General features: G+C 38.8%; 1 protein-coding gene across 2 annotated transcripts in view; it reads left to right on the forward strand.

Annotated features, from left to right (window-relative positions):
* The first annotated feature begins 430 nt into the window (after positions 1–430).
* LOC126251406 (breast cancer type 1 susceptibility protein homolog) overlaps positions 431–22,606 on the forward strand; it is a 284,502-nt gene continuing 262,326 nt past the window's right edge. For both annotated transcript variants that reach the window (XM_049951814.1, XM_049951815.1), the window contains exon 1: positions 431–589. In XM_049951814.1, the coding sequence (XP_049807771.1) occupies positions 510–589 (80 nt within the window). In that variant the 5' untranslated portion in view covers positions 431–509. The remainder of the gene's footprint in view (positions 590–22,606) is intronic.

The following is a 22,606-nucleotide window of genomic DNA, read 5'->3' on the forward strand; positions in this document are numbered from 1 at the left end:
TGCTGAAATAAGAGATATCTTTATAGTATCGAGTGTTCTGAGGTAGTAAGAACCTCACCAAGTCCATACTCTCGGTTTCAGTAATTTTTAATCCATTTCGTCACTCTTATTCTATTGCAGAAAAATAATTATAAGGAGTTACTGAACTCTGGAGTGATGTTCCTATCACATTCTTTAGGGACATTTTTCTACTTTCGAAAGTATTTACTTAATTGAACACTAAGCCCATCCCTTTGGTATGAAAGCAATTAATAGCTGTGGTAGTCCGCCTTTGGTGGATCCATGGTACCCATTTCTGCTGGGGCTAGACACCGTCTGGATGTTACCTCCACGGCTTCCGTGAACTCTCTATTTACATCTCTGATTATTGTATCTCTGATTGTTTTCGCGCCAAGCTTGTGTTGTGATTGTGCGAGTTTGTGAATGATATGTGAAATTATCGAAGAGACGGCAGTATTGAAGACAGCTAGCATTCTTTGTGTTAATTTTGCTCACAGAGATTGCTAAAGATGGCTGTTACATTAGATAAGATACAGAAAATATCTTGTACATTAGATAAACTGAGAAAGAATTTACAGTGTGTAATATGGTGAGTTATACCATTGGTCAGCAGCAAGAAATTGTTAGTTGCGTGTTAGAAAGACGCGTTATTTATGAGGTTTCGAGACTAGTTGAAAAGAAAAAGCAATGTTATTATCATTATTGAGTGTTCATACCTAGGTTGCCCTAGGCCTGTTTCGAAATTGTGTTGTTGCATGAAATGTGTATTTTGACGTTTAGAGAGATTCTGTTTGGAGTAACTGGCCCTCGATTCCTTGTCCCTATTATCTTCCCAAGGCTCATTAGTGTTCTTGGTGTCCATACGTTACAGCTGTCTTTTAGTGTTGGAATCGGTTTTCCACGCATAGGCAGCGAGTGTCGCAGATAAGCCTTCGTGGTAACAACCCTACCGGATGAAAGAAATATATGCGAAGAATCAGTAGACGTTATGAGGACATGTTTCTCAACACTGACATGATTGTTGCGTGTAATTGATGAATATCATTGTGACATGTTACACGCTTCTTAATTATATTGTTCTATTGGAACATGATGTGTCAGAGTGTACTGTGGCAGTAATTTTAATAGATAACAGCTTCACTCGCATACAATAATTATGTATGTCGACCAATTTTGCTTAGGCCAAATCACCCATGAGAGAGTTCCGAGTAATGACCTTGAAGGGTTTAATGTAGCCCCTTTAATTTGAATTGTAGTTTTAGTTATTGTAAATGAAAAGTTGTTAAATATGGAGTGAACGTAGATCTTGGGCTAACCTGCAGATAGATATGTTTTGACGTCACCATCTGTCAACCAAACTTTCACCTTCCTTCTAATACAGACCTCGTGTTCTACTGCAGATCGGTCTATCACCCATTTTGAGTGTAGATACTGTCACACTCAATTGTAGTGAGGAATCACCCTGAATGTATAGCTATGTTATGTTAACCGGGGATCTTGAAACGATGGAGAGGCTCCGTCCCCGCCACAGCCGCAGTGATCTGCAACCCCACGACGACTATCGCAGTCCACTTCATCCCTCTGCCGCCCCATGACGAACCCAGCGTTTTTGTGCGGTTCGGCCACCGGTGCCCCCCCTCCCCCCCCCCCCCCCCCCGGGGAACGTCTCACACCAGAAGAGTGTAACCCCTATGTTTGCATGGTAGAGTAATGGTGGTGTACGCGTACGTGGAGAACTTGTTTGTGCACCAATCGCCGACATAGTGTAGCTGTGGCGGAATAAGGGGAAACAGCCCGCATTCGCCGAGGCAGATGGGAAACAACCTAAAAACCATCCACAGACTGACCGGCTCACTGGACCTCGACACAAATCCACCGGGCAGATTTGTGCCGGGGACTGGCGCTCCTTCCCGCCCGGAAAGCCATGCGTTGGACCGCACAGCCAACCGGGCGGGCATGTATAGCCTTATATGATGCTAAACATTGTTCTATATTCTTATTCCATGATTTTAAAACTATAGATTATATTATAGCATATTAGCAGTGACACTGGGTAATCATAATTGTGGAGTTGGAAAACTGAGAGTAAGTAGTGAGGAAAGAAAGCACTTGATTTCATATTGAAGGAGGAGAAATGTTTTTCCATGTGTAAGTTCTCGTGTGTGTGTGTGTGTGTGTGACATTTAATTAAGTATGTTGTTGACTGCTGTGGGTTATTTTCATTGTGTGTCACTTGTTTTAAGTATCTGTTGAAAGTCGGGTTATTAGCTCAGTTTATCAAACATGGGAACAAAATGTTCAACCTAGAAGTGAAACTGCAGTGTTATATATTCCTTCCAGTGTGTGTCAAATCCACATCCTTAGCTGAATGGTAAGTGTGGCAACACCATGCGAGGGACCCAGGTTCGATTCCCTGCTGGGTCGTAGATTTTCTCCGCTCGGGGGCCTGTTTATTGTGTTGTCTTCATCATATCAACCTCATTGACAAGCAGGTTGCTGAAGTGGCGTCACCTAAAAAGACTTGCATCAGGTGGCTGGTCTACTTTATGGGAGGCCCTTGTCACATGACATTTCATTTCTTATGTGTCAAAACATTTGTGATGTAGGTGCACAGTGTAGAGGTGTAACTCATTTCAGCAATACTCTAATGAACTACAAGGCTTACATTAAACTATTAGATTGCCATGTTGTAAATGATTATGATATCTAGACAGTATAGGGACCTACTGAGTGAGATGATGAAGTGCTTAAGATATCAGATAGGCCTAAGTGCCCAATAGGAGCAGGATTAAAATCCCTGTCTTGACATCAGAGTTTGGATTTTATGTGGTATCATGGCAAAATCAAAGTGCAATTCCACCAATCTGGTTTGACCCGTGATGTCGTCAAGATGACAGACACCCCTGTTTCAAGCGTTTATGATATGGTGACCACGAAGTCACCCATTATACCCCAGACCAAACATCAATACACACAAAATATTTAACTCGAGCAATAAAATGAAACCAATGACAAAAGCGGGAAGTAGAGAGTTTTGGGTTGTCACAGACTAAATATACGATAATAACACCACCATTCCAATACATGTATTAACAAAAAAATCAAGCACACAGATTTTTGAAGTTTCAACAAAACCGAAAAAAGTGCAAAAATGATGCCATTGGTATCATAAAATTCACTTGAGCTACATAGCTTAAACGAACCCTTCAATACAAGGAGTTCACATAAAACTTGAAAACCAGGTATTGCAAATGTCACTTGGGCTTTATAATTCAAACGAAGCCATCAAGCGTAACAGTGCTGTGGTTAGTGCACTGGACTTGCATTTGGAAGGACAACAGTTGAAATCCATGTCCGACTGTCCAGATTTAGATTTTCCATGATTTCCTTAAATTGCTCCAGGCAGATTTTGGGATGATTCCTTTGAAAGGGTGTGATGTTCATTCCTTCTGACAATGCCCTTGATACCAGGAACACACACACAACTCCAGAACCTGACACTGCAAATACACTTGACTTCCATGCCAGCTAAAACAAGCCTGCAGTACTGAAAACCAGCACACTCAAATCATCAGATCCATTATTCAAACTTTCACTTACTCTATGTACCTAAAACGAAGTCCACAGTACAACAAACCAGAACTCGTATACTGCAATTAATATAAAAAATATAACCCAACTAGTGATGATAAACTGCTATTCTACCAATGCAATTGCCAGACAAAATTAAGAAAAACTCTAAAATCCATGAAAATGCGAATAGTCACCCATTTCAGTATCGTAAACAACTGTAAACTCACAATGCATGCATATTACTATAAAAGAATAGAACCTCCACCCCCCACCCCAAAAAAAGAAAATAAATAAGCGTGCGCACGCGCGCAAAAACACACACACACAGGTGCATGTGCATGACTTAAAAATCAAAGCAAAATCTTAAAATCTTCCACAGTTGGTTCAGATAACTGTAAGAACTTGATCATAGACAACATATCTTTGGCCATTGCAATAAGCAGTAACCTGCTAATAAGTTTGTCATATCCATTCATGGGGAATAAAAAAAGAAAATAAAAAATACTTCTATTAAATTTCTAACCATAATAAACTCACAGCACTAATAATGCCGAATACAAGCACTAATCCATCACCTGGAGTATGCTAAATCAAATTAAATCACTAGGGAGCATGTAAAAACTCTTGAAATGACAGACACATACATTTGCCCAACATCAAGGGACACACTAATGCGTGTGACAAACAATTTTTCAAACAAGAGAGTGCCACCAATTACAACATGTTACCTACACAAGATAAAAAAAATAAAATAAAATGAGTGGGCCTGACATCGTACAACAAAACACAGTTGTCACAAATTGAAGGATGAATGGAATCGCAACTCAGATTATATAGGGATCGGGTTAACAGACTCTGATGATACCAGGGTGTCAACTTCATCCCTTAATGTAATGTTAATGTGACAGTGATGCCATATGTGTGCAGACAGAAAGAGAACAGTACATTGACAATTTTTTTTTTCATCTGGCTTAGATACTGTAATGCCATTTGTAGTGGAAGTGAGATTTGTTGTGTCGCCCAAGGTCTAAGTTAGGTTTAAAGAGGACAGTTTGGTTATGAATGGGTGAAGTGGTATGAAATACTTCACTTGACCACCCTTCAATAAAGTGGTATCAAACGCTTCAGTTAATCACCCTTCAGTAGGTCCTGGCTAACCTTTTGCATTAACCCCACAATCAACCTTATGCTCTCCCTCCTGACTATCTCTTTATGGACAGAACATGAAAGCTGTATCTTCCCTCTGTCCTTCACGACTGTGTTATCTTATGGATGTGAAAGCTAGTATTAGTGGAGTAAGATATTTATTGATGCTTATCTTTTTTCATATATTACCATCAGGGAGATTCTGTGGTGACTCACGTTACATTTTGAAATCTGTGTTTTATTATGTTGAATTGTTAAAATCTATAAACCCATATTTTCTTTTGTAAATCAGTATAAATTTTGTTATTCAGGCAAAGATTTTGAAGTGTTATTTAAGCAGGGAAGAGCGCTAAAATTTGAGAACAAGAATGTAATTTATGTTGTACCGTAACTCATGTTACAAATTTGGGACATCCTATTCCTAATGTGCATTTTAGGTCAAAAATATCCTCAAACTATTAGGAATATGGATCGGGTTTTTATCACAGAAAATGTATATTAGGTTGGCATTTAAATGTTAGAGTTACAGATTTCTAAACATATTTATACCATGTGAAATATTGTAATGTATTGAAAAAAGGTGCGTGGCTCAATGTTACGTGACTCATGTTACTTGCTACTTCTTGTTGGAAAAACTTTTTTTCTGCAAGCAAAGAAATGAAAATATGACATCATGTGCCAAATGAGGTAAACTTAACGTTAACATTTCACTTTTTAAACACTATGAAAAATTATAAGAGCATGACATCTGTTGTTGTTGCTGTTGTTGTTGTTGTTGTTGTTGTGTTCTTCAGTCCTTCAGTCCTGAGACTGGTTTGATGCAGCTCTCCATGCTACTCTATCCTGTGCAAACTTCTTCATCTCCCAGTACATACTGCAACCTACATCCTTCTGAATCTGCTTGGTGTATTCATCTCTCAGTCTCCCTCTACGATTTTTACTCTCCACGCTGCCCTCCAATACTAAATTGGTGACCCCTTGATGCCTCAGAACATGTGTTCTACCATCCGATCTCTTCTTCTAGTCAAGTTGTGCCACAAACTCCTCTTCTCCCCAATTCTGTTCAATACCTCCTCATTCGTTATGTGATCTACCCATCTGATCTTCAGCATTCTTCTGTAGCACCACATTTCGAAAGCTTCTATTCTCTTCTTGTCCAAACTATTTATCTTCCATGTTTCACTTCCATACATGGCTACACTCAATACAAATACTTTCAGAAACGACTTCCTGGTACTGAAATCTATACTTGACGTTAACAAATTTCTCTTCTTCAGAAACGCTTTCCTTGCCATTGCCAGTCTACATTTTATATCCTCTCTACTTCAAGCATCATCAGTTATTTTGCTCCCCAAATAGCAAAACTCCTTTACTACTTTAAGTGTCTCATTACCTAATCTAATACCCTCAGCATCACCTGATTTAATTCGACTACATTCCATTATCCTTGTTTTGATTTTGTTTATGTTCATCTTATATCCTCCTTTCAAGACACTGTCCATTCCATTCAACTGCTCTTCCAAGTCCGTTGCTGTCTCTGACAGAATTGCATGACTTCTAGGAAAATGAATTCTAAATTCAGTTAAAAGTCAGAGAACCAAAAATATCCTCTAGCATTGATGACATGAAGTGGATTAATTTTCTTCATAAATTCATCATATTTTACAGGCCATTTCCAATAGTGACCAGCACACTCCATTGCCCTGATTAAGTAAGAATTTCCAAAAACTGCATGTACTTTTCCAGCATTGAATTTACTGTGATATTCTACTTTGTACCAGTCTCCAATTTTCACACTTTCTATAGTTTTTTCCTGTAATGATCTGCAGCAGCAAAATTCTTTGGAGACAGCAGCTATGTTTGTAGTACTCCTTTCTTGTAGTGAAAGCAGTGAATGCCTTTTTATGTTTGGTATTGACAGTACTGAAGAAAATATTTGAGCCAGATTAAGTTTCACATTGATTCCTTGACTTCCATCTTAGACACATGTGAAACCTGCGTAGTTGTGGTACTTGCAGTTACCTGAGCAAAAGTTGATGCATCGCCTACTATGAATTTTCGCTTTTTTACTGCATTCCCCATTAGCTGTTCCGCAACTGCACCAATTACATCTACAGCTCCTTTACCATGGGATGTAGCAAATAATTTCCAACAGATTAGCACATTATGAAATGATTGAAATTGAGGTACAGCAGCAGTAATATATTTGTTTTTAAATTGTGAGGCAGATCCGTCTGTCCAGAGTGAAACTACCCTCACATTTTCAGGTATAGTTGACAGTACCTTGCTAATGTAAGCAATTGCAACACTCGAGTCATGGCTTTATACAGAGCATTACGTTACATATACTGTGACAAACTTGCTTTACTAGGTTGTTGATCTTCCATCTTATGTTGCCTATGTTTTCAAACACTCTTCCTATCTTAGCTCTTCTTTCTTGTAATAACAGTGCTTGCTTATGTTGACTCAACTGTAGAAACTTTTGTTTCGGCTTCTGCTGGCACTTTTGAGCTTCTTTCAGATAATTCTTCCTAAATTCTTCATATTTTCCTTCAGTCTTTAACTTTTCCCTCTTCCTGCTCCTGTCTTTCTGCTGCTGCTAAGGGCATCCTCTTCTTCTAATTTTAAAATAGGCTGTGACTCGGATTACGCAACTCACGTTACACATTTAATTTTCTGTTTTTACGATATTGTTTGAAATTGGGAAACTTTTAGTAGTGATATTAGTTACACATTCACACTAAGAAATAAATTACTGAACAAGATAAAGTTATCTTTAATATCTCTCTTGCTATAAAAACTTAATTACATGAAAGTGACTCATGTTACATGAAAGTTCATGTTGTTGTATTACATTGTTTACTCCAACCTATAATATACCTACTTCAGTTTTATACTCTTTATGCACTACATTAGGGTATGTAACAGTAATACACATAATGTTATGCTAATTCTTACCTGCCAATTAGTTGAAATGAAGGTCCAAAATCTCCAATAATTCACACACTCATCACACAAAAAACATATGCCACTACAAAAATGGCTACGGATTATGAAGATAAGCAATAATGGGCCACAAACCATTGTTGCCATACACTAAAAAGTCCAGCATTTTCAAAAAATATATAAAAAGTACCAAATTTTAAACCTTTAGGCTAAGTATCGTGTCTCCTACTTTACACGGAATATCCCATCAAGTGCAAACTTAACAAACAGCTGCTGTTGTAACATTATATCATTATAGAAAAAGAATGACACTCTTAATATCTTTTGTCACCAAATGAAATCTTGTTGCGCTCACCTTTCACTGACTTTTAATGACTTTTTGATTTTGCTCCTTTTGAGTTAAAAAACCCAATTACAGCTGTTACCTTACAATCAAGTTTCACGAAAGGATAAATCTGTATCTCTTCAATAAAGGCAAGTTTTCAGAACTTACAGGCTTTAATTACTATTAGCTGCAGCAAAAGATTTTTATCATACATTAACTAAACAATTTTAAAGATTTGCCTTCACTAATGCCCTTGTTTTGAGATCTCTCTCTCAACCATATGTTTGAAGTAGGATTGTTTCAATGTCAGCCCACTAGGAGTCTTCTGATTGATTGCTCAGCAGTCTTTCCTTATAGCGTCTCCAGAATTTGCCTGCTGGAACAACTAATAAATTATGCTGCTGAAGTATACAGAGTCTTCATTGCCCTGGAGCAGGTGAGATACCATCACAGTACTTTATGATCTGAGTTCACTCACTCATTGCCTTGCAGTCTGTACTAAAAAAGAATCCGGCAGGAAAAAAATATTCGAACTGTCCAAGATATATTTTACAGGAGATCCAGAAATAAAGCAAAGAGTTGATATTCTGCTGGGTATTGGGACACATTGAGATATGAGGAAATGATGCAGTCAACACATCAGCCGAAAAAGCATGTAGAAAAGGCATTGTGATTCAGTGTTCCATATTGCTACATACTATTATCTCAATGTTGGCCAGAAGTATCATTCATCAATGGGAAGAAGTAGTGTTAGAGGCGTTAAACAACAAACTGCACTCAATCACATTGACCACCAAAGTGTGGCAAATCTTACACCAGTCACATCAGTGGAAGGAAGTGATGCTCATTTGGTTAAGAATATAATGATGTCCATTGACACATGGTTTCCTTTTCCGGCAGGATTATCCACCAATATGTGAAACCTGTGGAATACCACTTCTGATGCAGAGTATTTTATCTAGATAATTTAAAACTTTTGTGCAGTGTCAGGCTTCCTGCCTAAAGTACTATGGATAGTTAGTCGACAAGTTCTGATTGAATGGCTTGACTTTGGATTTTGTTTAAGTAGTCAGCAACCCACATAACATACAGTGTGCATAAGGACATTTTTCAAAATGAGGGGAGGATTTTGATATATACGAACAACATATTTATGTAGCTGGACTTTCTGGGGGTGGAGGTAGGGGGGATGCTAATGTGTGCTCCTCGGCAGTCGTCAGGGTTTCACTTGTGAGAACAAACATCATTCAAACCGCTAGATGTCCACTTAGGATGCTGATGGCTGTGCTGTTGAATGCCTTAAGTACATCACCATTGTATCAGAGTACCCCTACATATGCTTGTGGCAGCTCATGTGGTAAATAGCATAAAACGTTCATTTTTTTGTACTTATTTAAAGTATGTGGTATCAAATAAGCTTCTTGTAAGTCAGTTTAATATTGCGAGTGCCAAATCTTGTAATATGTATAGAAATTAGTATGATGTGAGTTTACTACTGCCATTTTAGTTATAAATCATCATGGTCCATCCAGTGATGGTTATATGATTACAACTCAGTAGTAGGTTTGGGTGAAGTGTACAATGTAGTCGAGTATGATTCATATGTCTGAGAGAGGCATTGAGCTTATGGCCCACTTAGTGCTATTCACAAAGAGTAAATTCACTAAACACACTATGTGTAAGGTCTGGATCAGGGGCAGTGCCCTCACTTACTTCTTTATGGGACAACATTGCCTGCTCTCTGTGAGCTGTGACAGAAATGCAAGGAAACGCGTAAGCAGCTGGTTGTTAAGTAACGAATGAGAGAGCAGCAGACAGATGACATATCGTGAGACAATAAATGGAAGAAATTGCATAAAACTTTGTTATGAACATAAGATGAAATGCACGGCATATTAAAAAAAAAACAGCAGTTATGATCACAAAAGTTATCAAGATAATTGCATAAAAATTAAAAAGAAATTGTGGCAGACAGACAGATGACAATGAAAAGTAATGGGAGACATACATAATACATGACCACCGATGGTCTTCTGAATAAAAGCTTGAACTATTCGATACATGTACTTCTTGTCATATCATAGTCATTGATTTTGAGAACTTACAACCAAATTTTTCACTTTTCAACCTAATCTAGAGCTGGGGCTACGCTATAGATCAGTCACACTCCACAACCTTTGTTCCAGTAAATTGCTTCTTTTCACATCATTGCTCATAACGAAACTGTCACCTTTAAAACTAACCTAGACGTCATGATACACTGCGATCAGTCTGTCACCAAAATCTTCATTCCAAAAAAGTTATAAAATGTGTTGAAACTGTGTCAGCAAAAATTTAAGGAAACTATTAATAACATCCAGTTCTTTCAGTTCACTCACTCATAACACTTAGCTACTTTTCTCACCTTCCATTGCTTACTTAAAACAGTTGTTCCATTAGCTGCCTGAAACTGATGCATTGCCATAATGTTTGGGCTTGATCTGGAGTTTAGGCTCCTAGGTGAATATGCTGTTCATACAATTAATCTGCAGAGAATATAACACAACATTCATATTTGCAAAGGAAAGGTGTCATCGTATTCAAGGAAATGAAAAATCTTTGCAGGTTATTTCTTACTGCATCCACAGCACTCGATAATCCACACGTCCCATGAGTTGTGCCAGATTTGCGAGCACCTCATGGAGCTTGTCTTCATTGGCTGGTTACAGGTTTGACAATACCGTGGGTACTGCACTGGGGCTAGTAAGGACAGCTGTTAATGCTTCAGTGACCACCGTTTGTTGTTGCGGTGGAATGTTCTTTCACACGGTATGAGGATCTTGCTTTAACATCAAAATGATGTATGTGCCAGTGGGTTGGATGGCTGTCGAGACAAAACAGTTGCTAGCCGGCGAATTCTTGGAAACTGCTGCACTTCAGTTGTATAAGGTTTATGCAGGTGAGTAAATTTCTGTCAGGGTGCACTCTTTGTTTCCCCAGCTGCTAGGTAGAAAACCATGATGAACTGTTCCACCAGAAACACTGTGTGAGATGGGTGCAATGTCTGGTACAAAACACTAACTCATAGCCCAGTGAAAGCTGCTTAAAACTGAAAAGCTTATGGGTAACAGGACACTTAACATGTCTCAAAATGTGTTTATGATTATTGAAAAGCATATGAAAAAGTATCACCTTTTGTGTACATTAATGAGTGCAGCAGGTATACTGAAATCAGTGAGTGCTCAAAGAATAGAACACTTTTGATGGGAACAGGAGCAACACGCCAAGCTGAACTTATATATATAGCAGAAGTGCTAGGTGACTACCCATTTGTGATGAAATTGCATAATAATACAAACTCGACAACCTCCATGAATATCAATGCCAAAACATAGTATAAGGCAGTGACTCGCCTGATTTTGAGTGGTTTTGTCAGTGTAATGGCATTAAATACTGGACAGTATGTCCACTACACCGAGCATTCAACACGGAGGTTAAGCAGCTGATCAGGAATTTGAAACTCAGATACAAAAAAGGTGCTGATGATGTCTTGTGTGGAAGCATTAATGAGATTCCTCCAAGTTATCGATCCATCCCACAGTCCAGCTGAGTGTTGCATGGGCACAGCCCTGTTTGCTGCCGATTGTTTACATCTGGCACAGAAAATTCGGGGCCAGCAGTCTAAGACAGGGTTTCCACATGGTGGGATGGCAGATTAAGCCCTTCACTGTAATTTGTATGAGGCAGCATTGTGGGATATAGGGAGCATCAGTTATTCAAAGTCACAGAGGCCCAGAGTCAGCAGGTTTAACCCCATAACCACCTGCAGCTGCAAAGCAGGTCAACACTGTGCCCCCCTGACAGTCACCACATAAGACCTCTGACAGCTGTGTGCATGGCCAGCCACCATCAATTGTACCTGTATCCTTCTCCTATGTAGCATTAAGACCTTCACCATCTACGCTCGCACCTCACAACGGCCAAGCGTCACCCACTTCCTCTCCCCTTTACACAGCTCCGCAATCTCCCTCCACTATAACTTGTGGCCAGGTGAACTCGTAGAGATGAGTCGCTCACTAATGCCCATGATTGAGACAAATATAATGATACCTGTTTAGCTCCCAGCAACACTGGCACCCTTTTGCAACCATGCAAAGCACAGCCTATACCATTTCAAGTCCTGCCTGCCATTTGCAGTGTGGAGGGATATATATCCCAATCCAATAGTGACAAATATGAACTCCTGCCAGATGGGAATAATGACAAAAGCCCACAGGCCATAGTGAGCAGTAGGTTTCGTGGGGTAATAGGTGCTTCTCTGTAAATGTTTCCCAATTTAGTGTTTTTCAATATATATGTAACATTCTCCTGCGAGTAAAACAAACCCTTGAACACTCCTGACAATCTCTTTGTATACGTTCAGCACCCTCTGTAATTCTATTTGGTATGAGTTCCACACACATGAACATATTCTAAGGTATGACATACAAATGATTTTTAAGTAGTATCCTTTTTATACTGACTACAGTTTTCCGGTACCCAGTATGACAAGGAAACATCACTGACTTTACTACATATTTTAAGGAAGAAAAAAGCACACGTGCAACATATGAGCCCCAGCAACTGATCCCATGTGAAAATCTGGGCCATAATTCGGAAAGTACAAAATTATGATCCTTTGAACGTACAGCTTTTAAACTTCGCAGGCTCCGACTGCTTGTAAATCGCTCTGTCCTGCAAATGTGTAATGCATTAACATAAAGTACCATTAATTATTTCCAAGTGTGCTGTTTCTAACCTGTAATTGGCGCCAGAGATCTCTTTGTAGTGAACACTTTCGTGTTGCGATTCACAAATGCAGTGTAAATTAATGAAATAAGTAAGTCATTAAGAATCAGTGTATCACTATTTAACTATTAACATTGCTGTTGTGCTTTAGTTTCTTTGCATTGAAGAGCTGACACTATTGAACCGCAGTACTTTTGCAGAAGTTGCACTATTCTTCAACGTGATTGGTGTGATTAAATTGTAAATAAAAAAAATCATTAGCTCCATTTCATAATAATGCGCTTGCATGTGTGTGAAGCTGACAGGAGCTTGACTACTCTTTTTGCATAAAACAATGGCCGGCTGGAGTGGCCGAGCGGTTCTAGGCGCTTCAGTCTGGAACAGCTCGACCGCTACGGTCGCAGGTTCGAACTCTGCCTCGGGCATGGATGTGTGTGATGTTCTTAGGTTAGTTAGGTTTAAGTAGTTCTAACTTCTAGGGGACTGATGACTTCAGCTGTTCAGTCCCATAGTGCTCAGAGCCATTTGAACCATAAAACAGTGTGTTCTCGGACAAGATTTCAAAACATGTTTGTCGGAAGTGATCCCCTCCTCTTCCCTTATCGTCAACATTCCCTAATAGGATGGCTCTGCTTGTTACTCTACTGTTCAGTACTTTGCACTCGAGCATTCAGTGACTGCAGGAGCAAGCAACAAACGACTGGTGCAGGCTAAGTTTAATAGCTATACTTTCAGAACAGTCATAACTATGTACTATCATAATTGTGGCCAAAATTTTCATGCAGGATCAATTGCGTGGCTGACATCTTGCATTTGTGCTTTTTTGTCCTTAACCCTTTCTAATCTAGTTTTTGTGCTTGCAGTGTTCTCCCCAACTCTTATTTATTTTATGTGGATAAGTATGTAAGAGATTACTGATTATTATGCTATTGTTGTAAAAAAATTAAATGCACTGTGAGATTACTTACAACTTTATTTCCTTTTACACTAGTTTTTTAAACTACATATGGTGTATTTGTTTATGGTGGTTTCTAATATTTTTCTGTATGGTACTTCTTCAACATTCTTCCGGGTGATATTCAGGCTTCCTTTTGCATGTTTTGTGGTAGAAAATTGTTTCTCTTCTTCCTCTTTTCTCCTTGTGTTTGCTGCAAACCACACAATCCTTTTTCTTCTACTTTATAAAGCTCATCTTCCCATTTAGTCACCTCTCGATGTCAGACAATGATGGTGTCCTCTCTTCTTTGAATTTGTATTTCTTACCTGATGGACTATCTGTCTGATTAGATCTCTTGTATAAGTGTGATGAGTTTGTAGCTGTTCTCCATACGTGTTTTTGTCTGTTGAGTAAAGAGCGTAACTGTTCACTACAGCAAGTTCAATCAGCCAGAAGAATAATTTTTTCCACAACTTGTATGATCATTTCGTAAAACCATAGCAAGCGCAGTAGTGATCAGCCCTGTCCACTCCTCCCATAAACTTTGTGTATTCCAAAGTAACAGTGGATTTCAGGAACTGCACAGGCTCTTTCTTCGTGTACCCAGTGATCAGTTGAGTATGAGGACCGAATAATGTACTCAGCATTGTAACTAACCTCTTGTCATGGAATGAAAGACATATAATTTTCATCTCACTTTGATAGGCACATAACTTATTTTCAGCAATTTTCTTCATCTTCAAATCACATAGCAAATCGTTTCTGCAACACATAACTGTACTGCCATAAAAAGTTCTTGGTTTACTCGCCGGATCAAATTGGAATAAAATTGCGAGTTTTTGATGATTGCCTCCATCATCATTGTCAGGGGTTAAAATTGATTATTGTGAACTGGCAAGGCTCCCACTTTTATCCTCAAAGAATGCCATCTCTTTGGCTGTATTCCATGATTATGTCAACATGGAAGTGGCACATAACTGGGGTGGTGCCCCAGATGTCCATAGATTTTGTTTGTGCTCTCAATCTAGCATTGCTTGCAGTACCGTCCCTCACATCAGGCAGTAAACTGCTAGAAGTCTTGCTCTGTGCTTTTTATTTATCAACTGCCCACTTCCATGCATTACTAAGTGCATAGCCAGTTTGTGTATTGAAGTTGTTTTCACAAAGTCTACTTTCAGCTGCATCCCTGATCACAGAGACCAAATAGGTTGATGCGTGAACAAATATTCTCGTTTGTCCTAACAAAATCTTGTGCTTATTTGGAATAGGCTGTGCTTTGCCACACCTGATTTATCCAAATACCTGTATTTGAGACGATACTGATGCACGCTGTTTCCTTACTGTTGAGGATAATCTTGGCCTGAGAGTCTTGGGAATTTATAGCGTTCCTTGCGAGTGTGGCGAGAGTTATGTGGGCCAGTCTGTATGCACTGTCCATCATCACTGTATCGAGCATCAGCATCATTTTAAATACAGATATTTTGATAAATCAGGTGTGTCAGAGGGACAGCCTATTAACAGACTATACACACAGCATTGCACGGAAGCATGCACTTGATAAAGAAAAAGCACAGTAGAAGACTTCTCGCCGTTGACCACCTGCTGTGAGGGATGGTGTTTCAGGCAACACTAGATGGAGAGCTCAAACAAAATCTATGGACATTGAGGGCACCAACTTGGTATGCATCATTTCTGTGTTGTTATCATGATGTAATACAGCAGATTAATGCCATTCTGTTGGTATAAAAAAGTCAGCCTCACCAGTTCACAAGTCAGTTTTAGCCCCTGACGGTGATGGGGCAGTTGTAGCTTGGAATTTTATCCTAATTTGACATGGCAAGTAAAGTGAGAACCTTTTATGCAGGGACTCTGTCATGAAAAACTTTCATGCCCATAACTGTTCTTGTTGAATGAAATTTCATTTTGTGCAATTCAAAAGCAAGTTGATGGCTTGTGTACAACCTTTCAGTAAAGATGTGATAGCCTGAATCACTTGCATAAGCTAGCAGCTGCTGTGCCAAATGAACCACCATTTGGATTGCAAAGGTAAATCAGAATGAATTAGACTTCCTGTAGTTGTCTTTCCATAATATGGAAAGTGAGGAAAACAGTTAACCATTTTCTGAATCACACAGACAGAAAATTCAAACCACACTTCATAGGCATCTTTGGATTATAGCAATTGAATTGAATTCTTTCTTTGAATCTCATCTCTAGCCTTTTTTTATTTTTTATTTTTTTTTTACATAATGTTCTTTGAATTTACTGTCAATATACTTGCTAATGTTCGTCACATTGCTCCCATTCATAAGTTAACACACCTGAGCTGTGACAGGTGGAGCTAAATGCAGCATCCAAAATAATTGAGAAAAACGAATATTAGAGAAAACATCCTTGAAAAATGAAGTTCATTCTAGCCAGTCCTCTGTAAAGTAGTCAGCTAATCCTGCCTTCAAATTCAAGGCCATGTTCAGTATTACACCAAGGAAAGCCTCCAGTTCTTCTATTGAAACATCCCTCTTTGGGTGTGAAATTTGGTCTCTTGTAAGTTGATTGACTTTCTGTATCTTTTCTTAGCATACAAATTTGTAGCATTGACAGTTTCACTGATGAGATTGTCAGTGAAGAATAGTTGGAAATATTCAAGGTTGAAGTTTAGTCAAACACCGCGAGGTATGATGAAACCTTATTGCGTGACAGAAAAAGGAAACTTTGTGAGATAACCGTTGCCATCATGTTAAATCTTCCAGCTTTTTGCTACAGGTTCTCTCTCTCTTCAGTTTCCATTCCGCCAGTAGATTCTGATTCACTAGAAGTGACATACAGCACACAACGGAAGTTTCTTCCTGATCACTTTCATCACTAAATTCTCCTTTGTCCTCAGTGTAGTTGAAAAGTCAGCTGGCAATATCATTACCATTTACACATTTTCTGCTGGCCATTATCCTACTAGAAACGTGCAAATGCAACACGTTTTGAATGTTTCGATCTTTGTACTAAGTGCTGCCATGTGCCTTACGAGTTCCAACAATGGAATGGACAGAAAGCACAATAATGGAAACTTGTCGGACATTGTCCAACACCGGAGCTGTCGTCGAAAATCAGTCAGACATAGTCCGACAGTTGATCTGAAAGGGTTAAAATAAGAGGTGGTGTTAGTGATGTTTCATTGTGAGTTTACTATTAATATTGTCTGCCAGATTATTAATATGCAGTATGAACAGCAAGGGTTCCAACACACTTCCCTGGAGCACGCCTGAAGTTGCTTTTACTCCTGTTGATGATTCTCCATCCAAGACTAAATGCTGCATCCTCCATACCAACAAATCCTAATCCAGCCACAAGTTTAATTTGATACACCAATAACAGTACTTTTGTTAACAAACATTGATGTAGCCCAGAGTCAAATGCTTCTCAGAAGTCAAGTAATACAGTACTGTGTCCACTCTTTATCTACAACTTTAAGGATGTCACGAGACAAAAGTGCAAGTTGGCTGGTCATTCTTTTTTAGACATCTCATTATGTTTCAGCTCAGAATTATTCTAGGGTTCTACAATAGTAATGATGTTGAACTGTAGTTTATGGATAACTTCTGCTACCTTTCTTGTAGTTGGGTATGACCTGTGCCTTCTCCCAATTGCTGGGCCCAGTTTGTTGTTTAAGGATTCTTCAGTATATTACGGTTAAAATGGGAATGAATGTAGTGAGTTTTGCATAGAAACTAGCATCAGTACCGTCAAGCCTGCAACGTTATCCATTTGTAGATGAGCTAATCGGCTACCTAGAATTGCTAATTGACTGCCAAGAATTGGTACAAGGTAAGGTGAATTTGTTTGCGAAGCTGTGAAACACCAGGGCTGAGAGCACAGTACTGCTGGGTGGGCAGCCTCGGCCTCTTCAGGCAAGCCAGATGCATCAGCAAAGGAGCAGGTGTGGGTTAATCCCAGTATGGGGGATTTTGGTGACAGTCAGTCACTTAGGAGGACAAACAATTGTACAAGAAATAGCGGTGTGTTAGAAAATCTTAAAGATGGCTAAGTTACAACCCTTTGAACTTAAGACAGTAAATCACAGTTACACATTAAAGCCAATCTTAATACATCTATGATCTCAGAAAAATGAGCCACATCCAGTGATACATCATCATTTCAATGTCTTTAAAACTACAAAGTTAATATCCCACAGTGTATAAACATTTTCACAATACACTTCTGAATTAACAACTTTTAAATGCTTCATGCAATTTCAACACGATATCTCAGATGATAGCATTGCACAATAGCTGTCATCCCTGATAGCCACTCACCTGTCTGTCTTTTATTTATTGACTTATGATGTCTTTTATAACTTTTTTATTACGCAAATATTTGTCAGAAAATAATATTCTCCACATTTACACAGCAAATGAATACAGCATCAGTACCTCATAGTTTGTCATACTTATGTATTTATTTAATGAACAGTGTACTATTTTGCCAATACCTTTATTTAGATATTAATTGCAGTTGGTAATAGAAAATTGTGGTAATTTAAGTCACATATGTTAGCTGACACCAACTTTGTAAAAGAGTGCTAAAAGACATTTGTGATAAGCAGGCCTAAATAATTGTTTAAATGTATTTAACGACAGTCCATTCCCATTTATCATGAGCGCACTTGTGCAAAAATACTGGCTTATTTATTTATGGACAAATCTTTACTTAGGTTTATTGTGACTCTCTTTGAGTGATCAAATGTTTATAACATTTCTTTCATTTAAATATTGTTGTAATTTATTAATTTATTTCGAGCCATGAATTTTTGGTGGGGATGGCCTTCAACCAATGGAAAAGCAGACAGAAGCAGAACGCTACAGGAGTCAAGTGGAGTCTGGGACTTTTCAGATGGAGAGCTCAAGGTAGTGATTCTGGACGCTTTCACACAAGGTCTGGAAGAAGACAGACCTGTCAAGAGTAACATGCGCGATTCCGTTGTCTAGCTGATTGATTCTGTGCAGTGAACAGCTGCTATCATACTCTTTCTGAAGGGGCTTTATATTCAAGGGGTCTGAATGTGCCCCAGAGTAGGAATCTAACTTTTTGTGCTTTTATTATGGAACTGAGGATAGACAGAGTATGAGTTACTGTTCTTTGTACTGCATGTGTTAATTTATGAATCATCATGACCTGTTTTGAGCCGGTGAATGTTTGTGTATTGTGATTAAGAAATGGCCTTAGTTTTCGCGTATCTTTGATGACTATTTAGCTATTTAGTTTGGGGATTTTGCTACTATTGTTGTGATGCTCTAAATGTAATTTTACTGCATTTGGTAAGGGTATTTTCTGTCTGCATTTTAAGTCATTATTGTAGGACAACTTCCCGTTTATTTGAGGTGTCCTTTCTCAAATGAACATTATTTAACATAATTTGCTGTTGTCCCTATAAATTAACACATTAGAATAGAATCCTTGTTATTAAATTATTCATTTAACTTTTACATTTCTGTGTGTTTATTAACTCGCAGTTCTAGTCAATGCATAGACGATTTGACTGCAGGTTCACAGCTACAAGTTGTTATTTGCAGTGAATTAGTTGCAGGGCATGAAAGCAGATGTGCATGGCTCGACCCCATGACTACGTCAAACTATTCTTTTTAAACGGAGCTGTGCAAAGTCGAAGTACCTAAGATAGGAGCAGTATCAGGCAAAGTCAAAACTGGTTGGCTCATATGGGTGCTGCTTAGTAGAGTAACTACACAGCAGTAACCATTAACCACCATCATAAGCCCTGGAGCCTTTTTTAGTTTTAGCAAATTTTAGCTGTTTCCCAGCACTGCTGACACTAATATCTGTATAATTTATTTTGGCAGTGGTGTGAGAATTAAACTGGGGCAATAGTTTTGCATCTTCCTTAGTAAAGGGACATTACATCATGGAGTCTATCTTTTCTGGTTTTACTTTGCTACCATTAATTTCAGTTCCTGTCTTGTCTGTGAGTGTCTAGACTCAAACTATCAATGGAAAATCCGGGAAGGAATGTAACAATGTACTATCCCTCCCCCTCCCCGCTCACCCTCCTCCTTACCCCCACCCACTCGCCACTCCCATTATGCACTGCTGCTGCTCGCAGCGTGTTGACAGAGACCTTAATGGCCGAAAGCTATAAGTATGAGAATCTTTTTGTTGTGCTTATCTGCGATTCAGCATCTCCGCTATATGGTGTGTGGACACGAACTATGGTGCCTAAAGCCTTTCCATGTTATGAGAATTTCTTTGGGTTTTGTGAGATCTTATGATAACATTCTGCTACTTTAGTCATTGGAGGATTTTTCGATTGCCTCTTGGGAGCAAAATGCATTTCATTCAACATTTCTTTATCTATAACTTTATGCTTTGTTTTATACCTGTTATGCAGAAGTAGTTGTTTAGTTAGTAGTTTATTTATGGTGGTTGTAGGCCACCGAGGGTCACTTTCATTATGATCTGTTCTGCTACACACATATATCTACTACTATTTTTGACTTGAGCTGTAGTCTTCCACACTTATTACTTGGATGTTACCATTTGGAGTTTCTCTTTGAGCTATCACAACAGCCTCTTCATCTAGCTCACTGAACATAAATCTTCCTACTTGTTTTAATTGTCCTTTGTATAATCATTGTTGCTACAGCTGCCTCGTGGTCAACAATACCTGTTTCAATATAGACCCCACATTCACTCGGGTACTGACTTAATAGTTATGTTGATTTACGACTTCTGCTTTGCTTACTGACTGTGAGTTTGTTGCATTAACAACCATGTACAAACTGGACCTGTGAAACAGTTCTTAATGATTACTCCTTTAATTAACTTGTTAGTGGTAATTTTGCTGAATGCTAAAGAGATTGTAAAGCAAACTGTAAGCCCTACTCTAGAAGATATTATCAGAAAATGACTGGAGATTTGGAGAGCTCATTGGATGGGTGTAATTTGTTAGTATGTCAGAGCTATTCTGGATTAGTGCAAGTAATGGAGATATTAATCCAGCAGGGAATTTATTAAATAATAATAATAATTTTATTATGACAAATGCCATGTTTTTCGTGGCCTGGTTTAAGCCTCTCAAATTGATGTACCACTTGTAAGTCACCTCTAGATTGGCATCTATGTGCATATTTCACTAGTCACCATACCTTGTACCATAAATAGTCAGTTCCTTTCCAGTTCTGCTCTCAAATGGTGTGAGAGAGAAACAACTAACTATATGCTTCTGTATGTGCTCCAATTTCTAATTTCTATTACCTTGTCTTTGCAGTGCTTAAACGAAATGTATGTTGGCAGCAGTGGAATCATTCTGCAGTGAGCTGCAAGTATCAATGGGGTTTCCCATTTGAGTTCATGAAGCACCGCTGTAATATTAGCACATTGATCAAACCTACTGGTAACAAATGTAGCAGTATGCGTCTGAATTGCTTCAGTGTCTTTCTTTAGTCCAACCCAATGGAGATCCCAAACACTTGAGCAGGAATGGGGTGCACCAGTGTTTTACACACAGTCTCCTTAAAAGATAAGCTACACTTTTCACTTTGTTCCATTTCATATCACTCTGCAACGGTATGTCTAGATATTTAATCAACATGACTGTATCAAGCAGCATAACAAAAGTACTCTATTTGAACCCTGCAGGATTGTTTTTCCTACACTGCATTAACTTATCATTTTTCTACATTTAGAGCAAGCTGTCATTCATCACACCAAATAGAAATTCCATCATCTCATTTATGGTCAAATACATCAGCACCACCCACAGGCTTGGCTAGCATCTGCATTTATGTTCAAGCATGCATTTCTTGTGCTGTTTCCATATTTTGTCCAATTCTGTATTAGATGAATTTAGTGGCCATAATGTTCAGACAGCAAACTACAGACATTGCAAAATTAGGAACAACTGGAAGGGCTTTACTGTTTGCACTGCCTCATTCAACTCTTTTTCCTGGTAATGTAGCAAAAATGGTTGATATAAACTTCCACAATTCTCCTTAGACTCATTGAAACTTGAGAAAAGTGGAGCAGACAAGAGAGGTGGTGAATCTGAAGCACCCTCTTTTACATCAGTTGTAGCAGCTCCTTGCACTGCAGTTGTTACTGTTTAAGCAGTAGTTGTTAGAGTTGTTGCTGTTGTAGCATGAATTCCTTATTCTGCTACTGCTGTTTTTGCAGAGCCAGTTGTGGCTGTTGCTGGAACTCCCATTTTTGTTTTTGTTGTGTCGCAATGTAAAGAATTCTGGATCTATGATTTGCCCTCAGTGGCTCAGCATTCGTTTGCTGAGTACAGGTTTGGTGACCTCAGGGTTCTTGAGCTGGGAACTGGTAAGGGAACGAGGATCTTGGCCCGAATCACAAGAATGGTAAAAACCTCTATAAGAAAGCACTGCAGCCTCAAGATGTGCTTCGTGCTGATGAGATGCATGGCTGTTGTGGAATAGTCAGTAGTGGGCAACCTTTGTAGAACCTGCAACACCTCAGTTGTTAAAGGCTTACCTAGGCACTTGGGGGTTCTTTCTAGATGGAATTGTATTTCCTTAGCTGCTCGTGGGACCGTGATGGACCCCCTGAAATCTTCCTCTCCCACTCTCAGTGGAATAAATGGGCTGCTTGGAGAAGCCTCATGTGATGAGCACTCCAGATTCTGAAGTTGTTAAGGCCCTTAAGATATTTAGCAACAGAATGAATGTTGCACATTAGAATATATTTTTGATAGTTATAAGAAGACATGACACCTTTGAAAAAGTCTCTCCTTTTTACATTCATTAGAGGTCATTCCAGGGACATTAAAATCAATCACTTGGTAATGCAATGGGACGATATTGGTTGAAACAACTAATTCCCAGGAGGCAATGAACTTGAAGAAAGTGAAATTCTGCAAATGCCATTGACAGTAAGCTCCACACCAT

Source organism: Schistocerca nitens, chromosome 4 (genome assembly GCF_023898315.1).
Source record: "Schistocerca nitens isolate TAMUIC-IGC-003100 chromosome 4, iqSchNite1.1, whole genome shotgun sequence".
NCBI classification, from domain to species: domain Eukaryota; kingdom Metazoa; phylum Arthropoda; class Insecta; order Orthoptera; family Acrididae; genus Schistocerca; species Schistocerca nitens.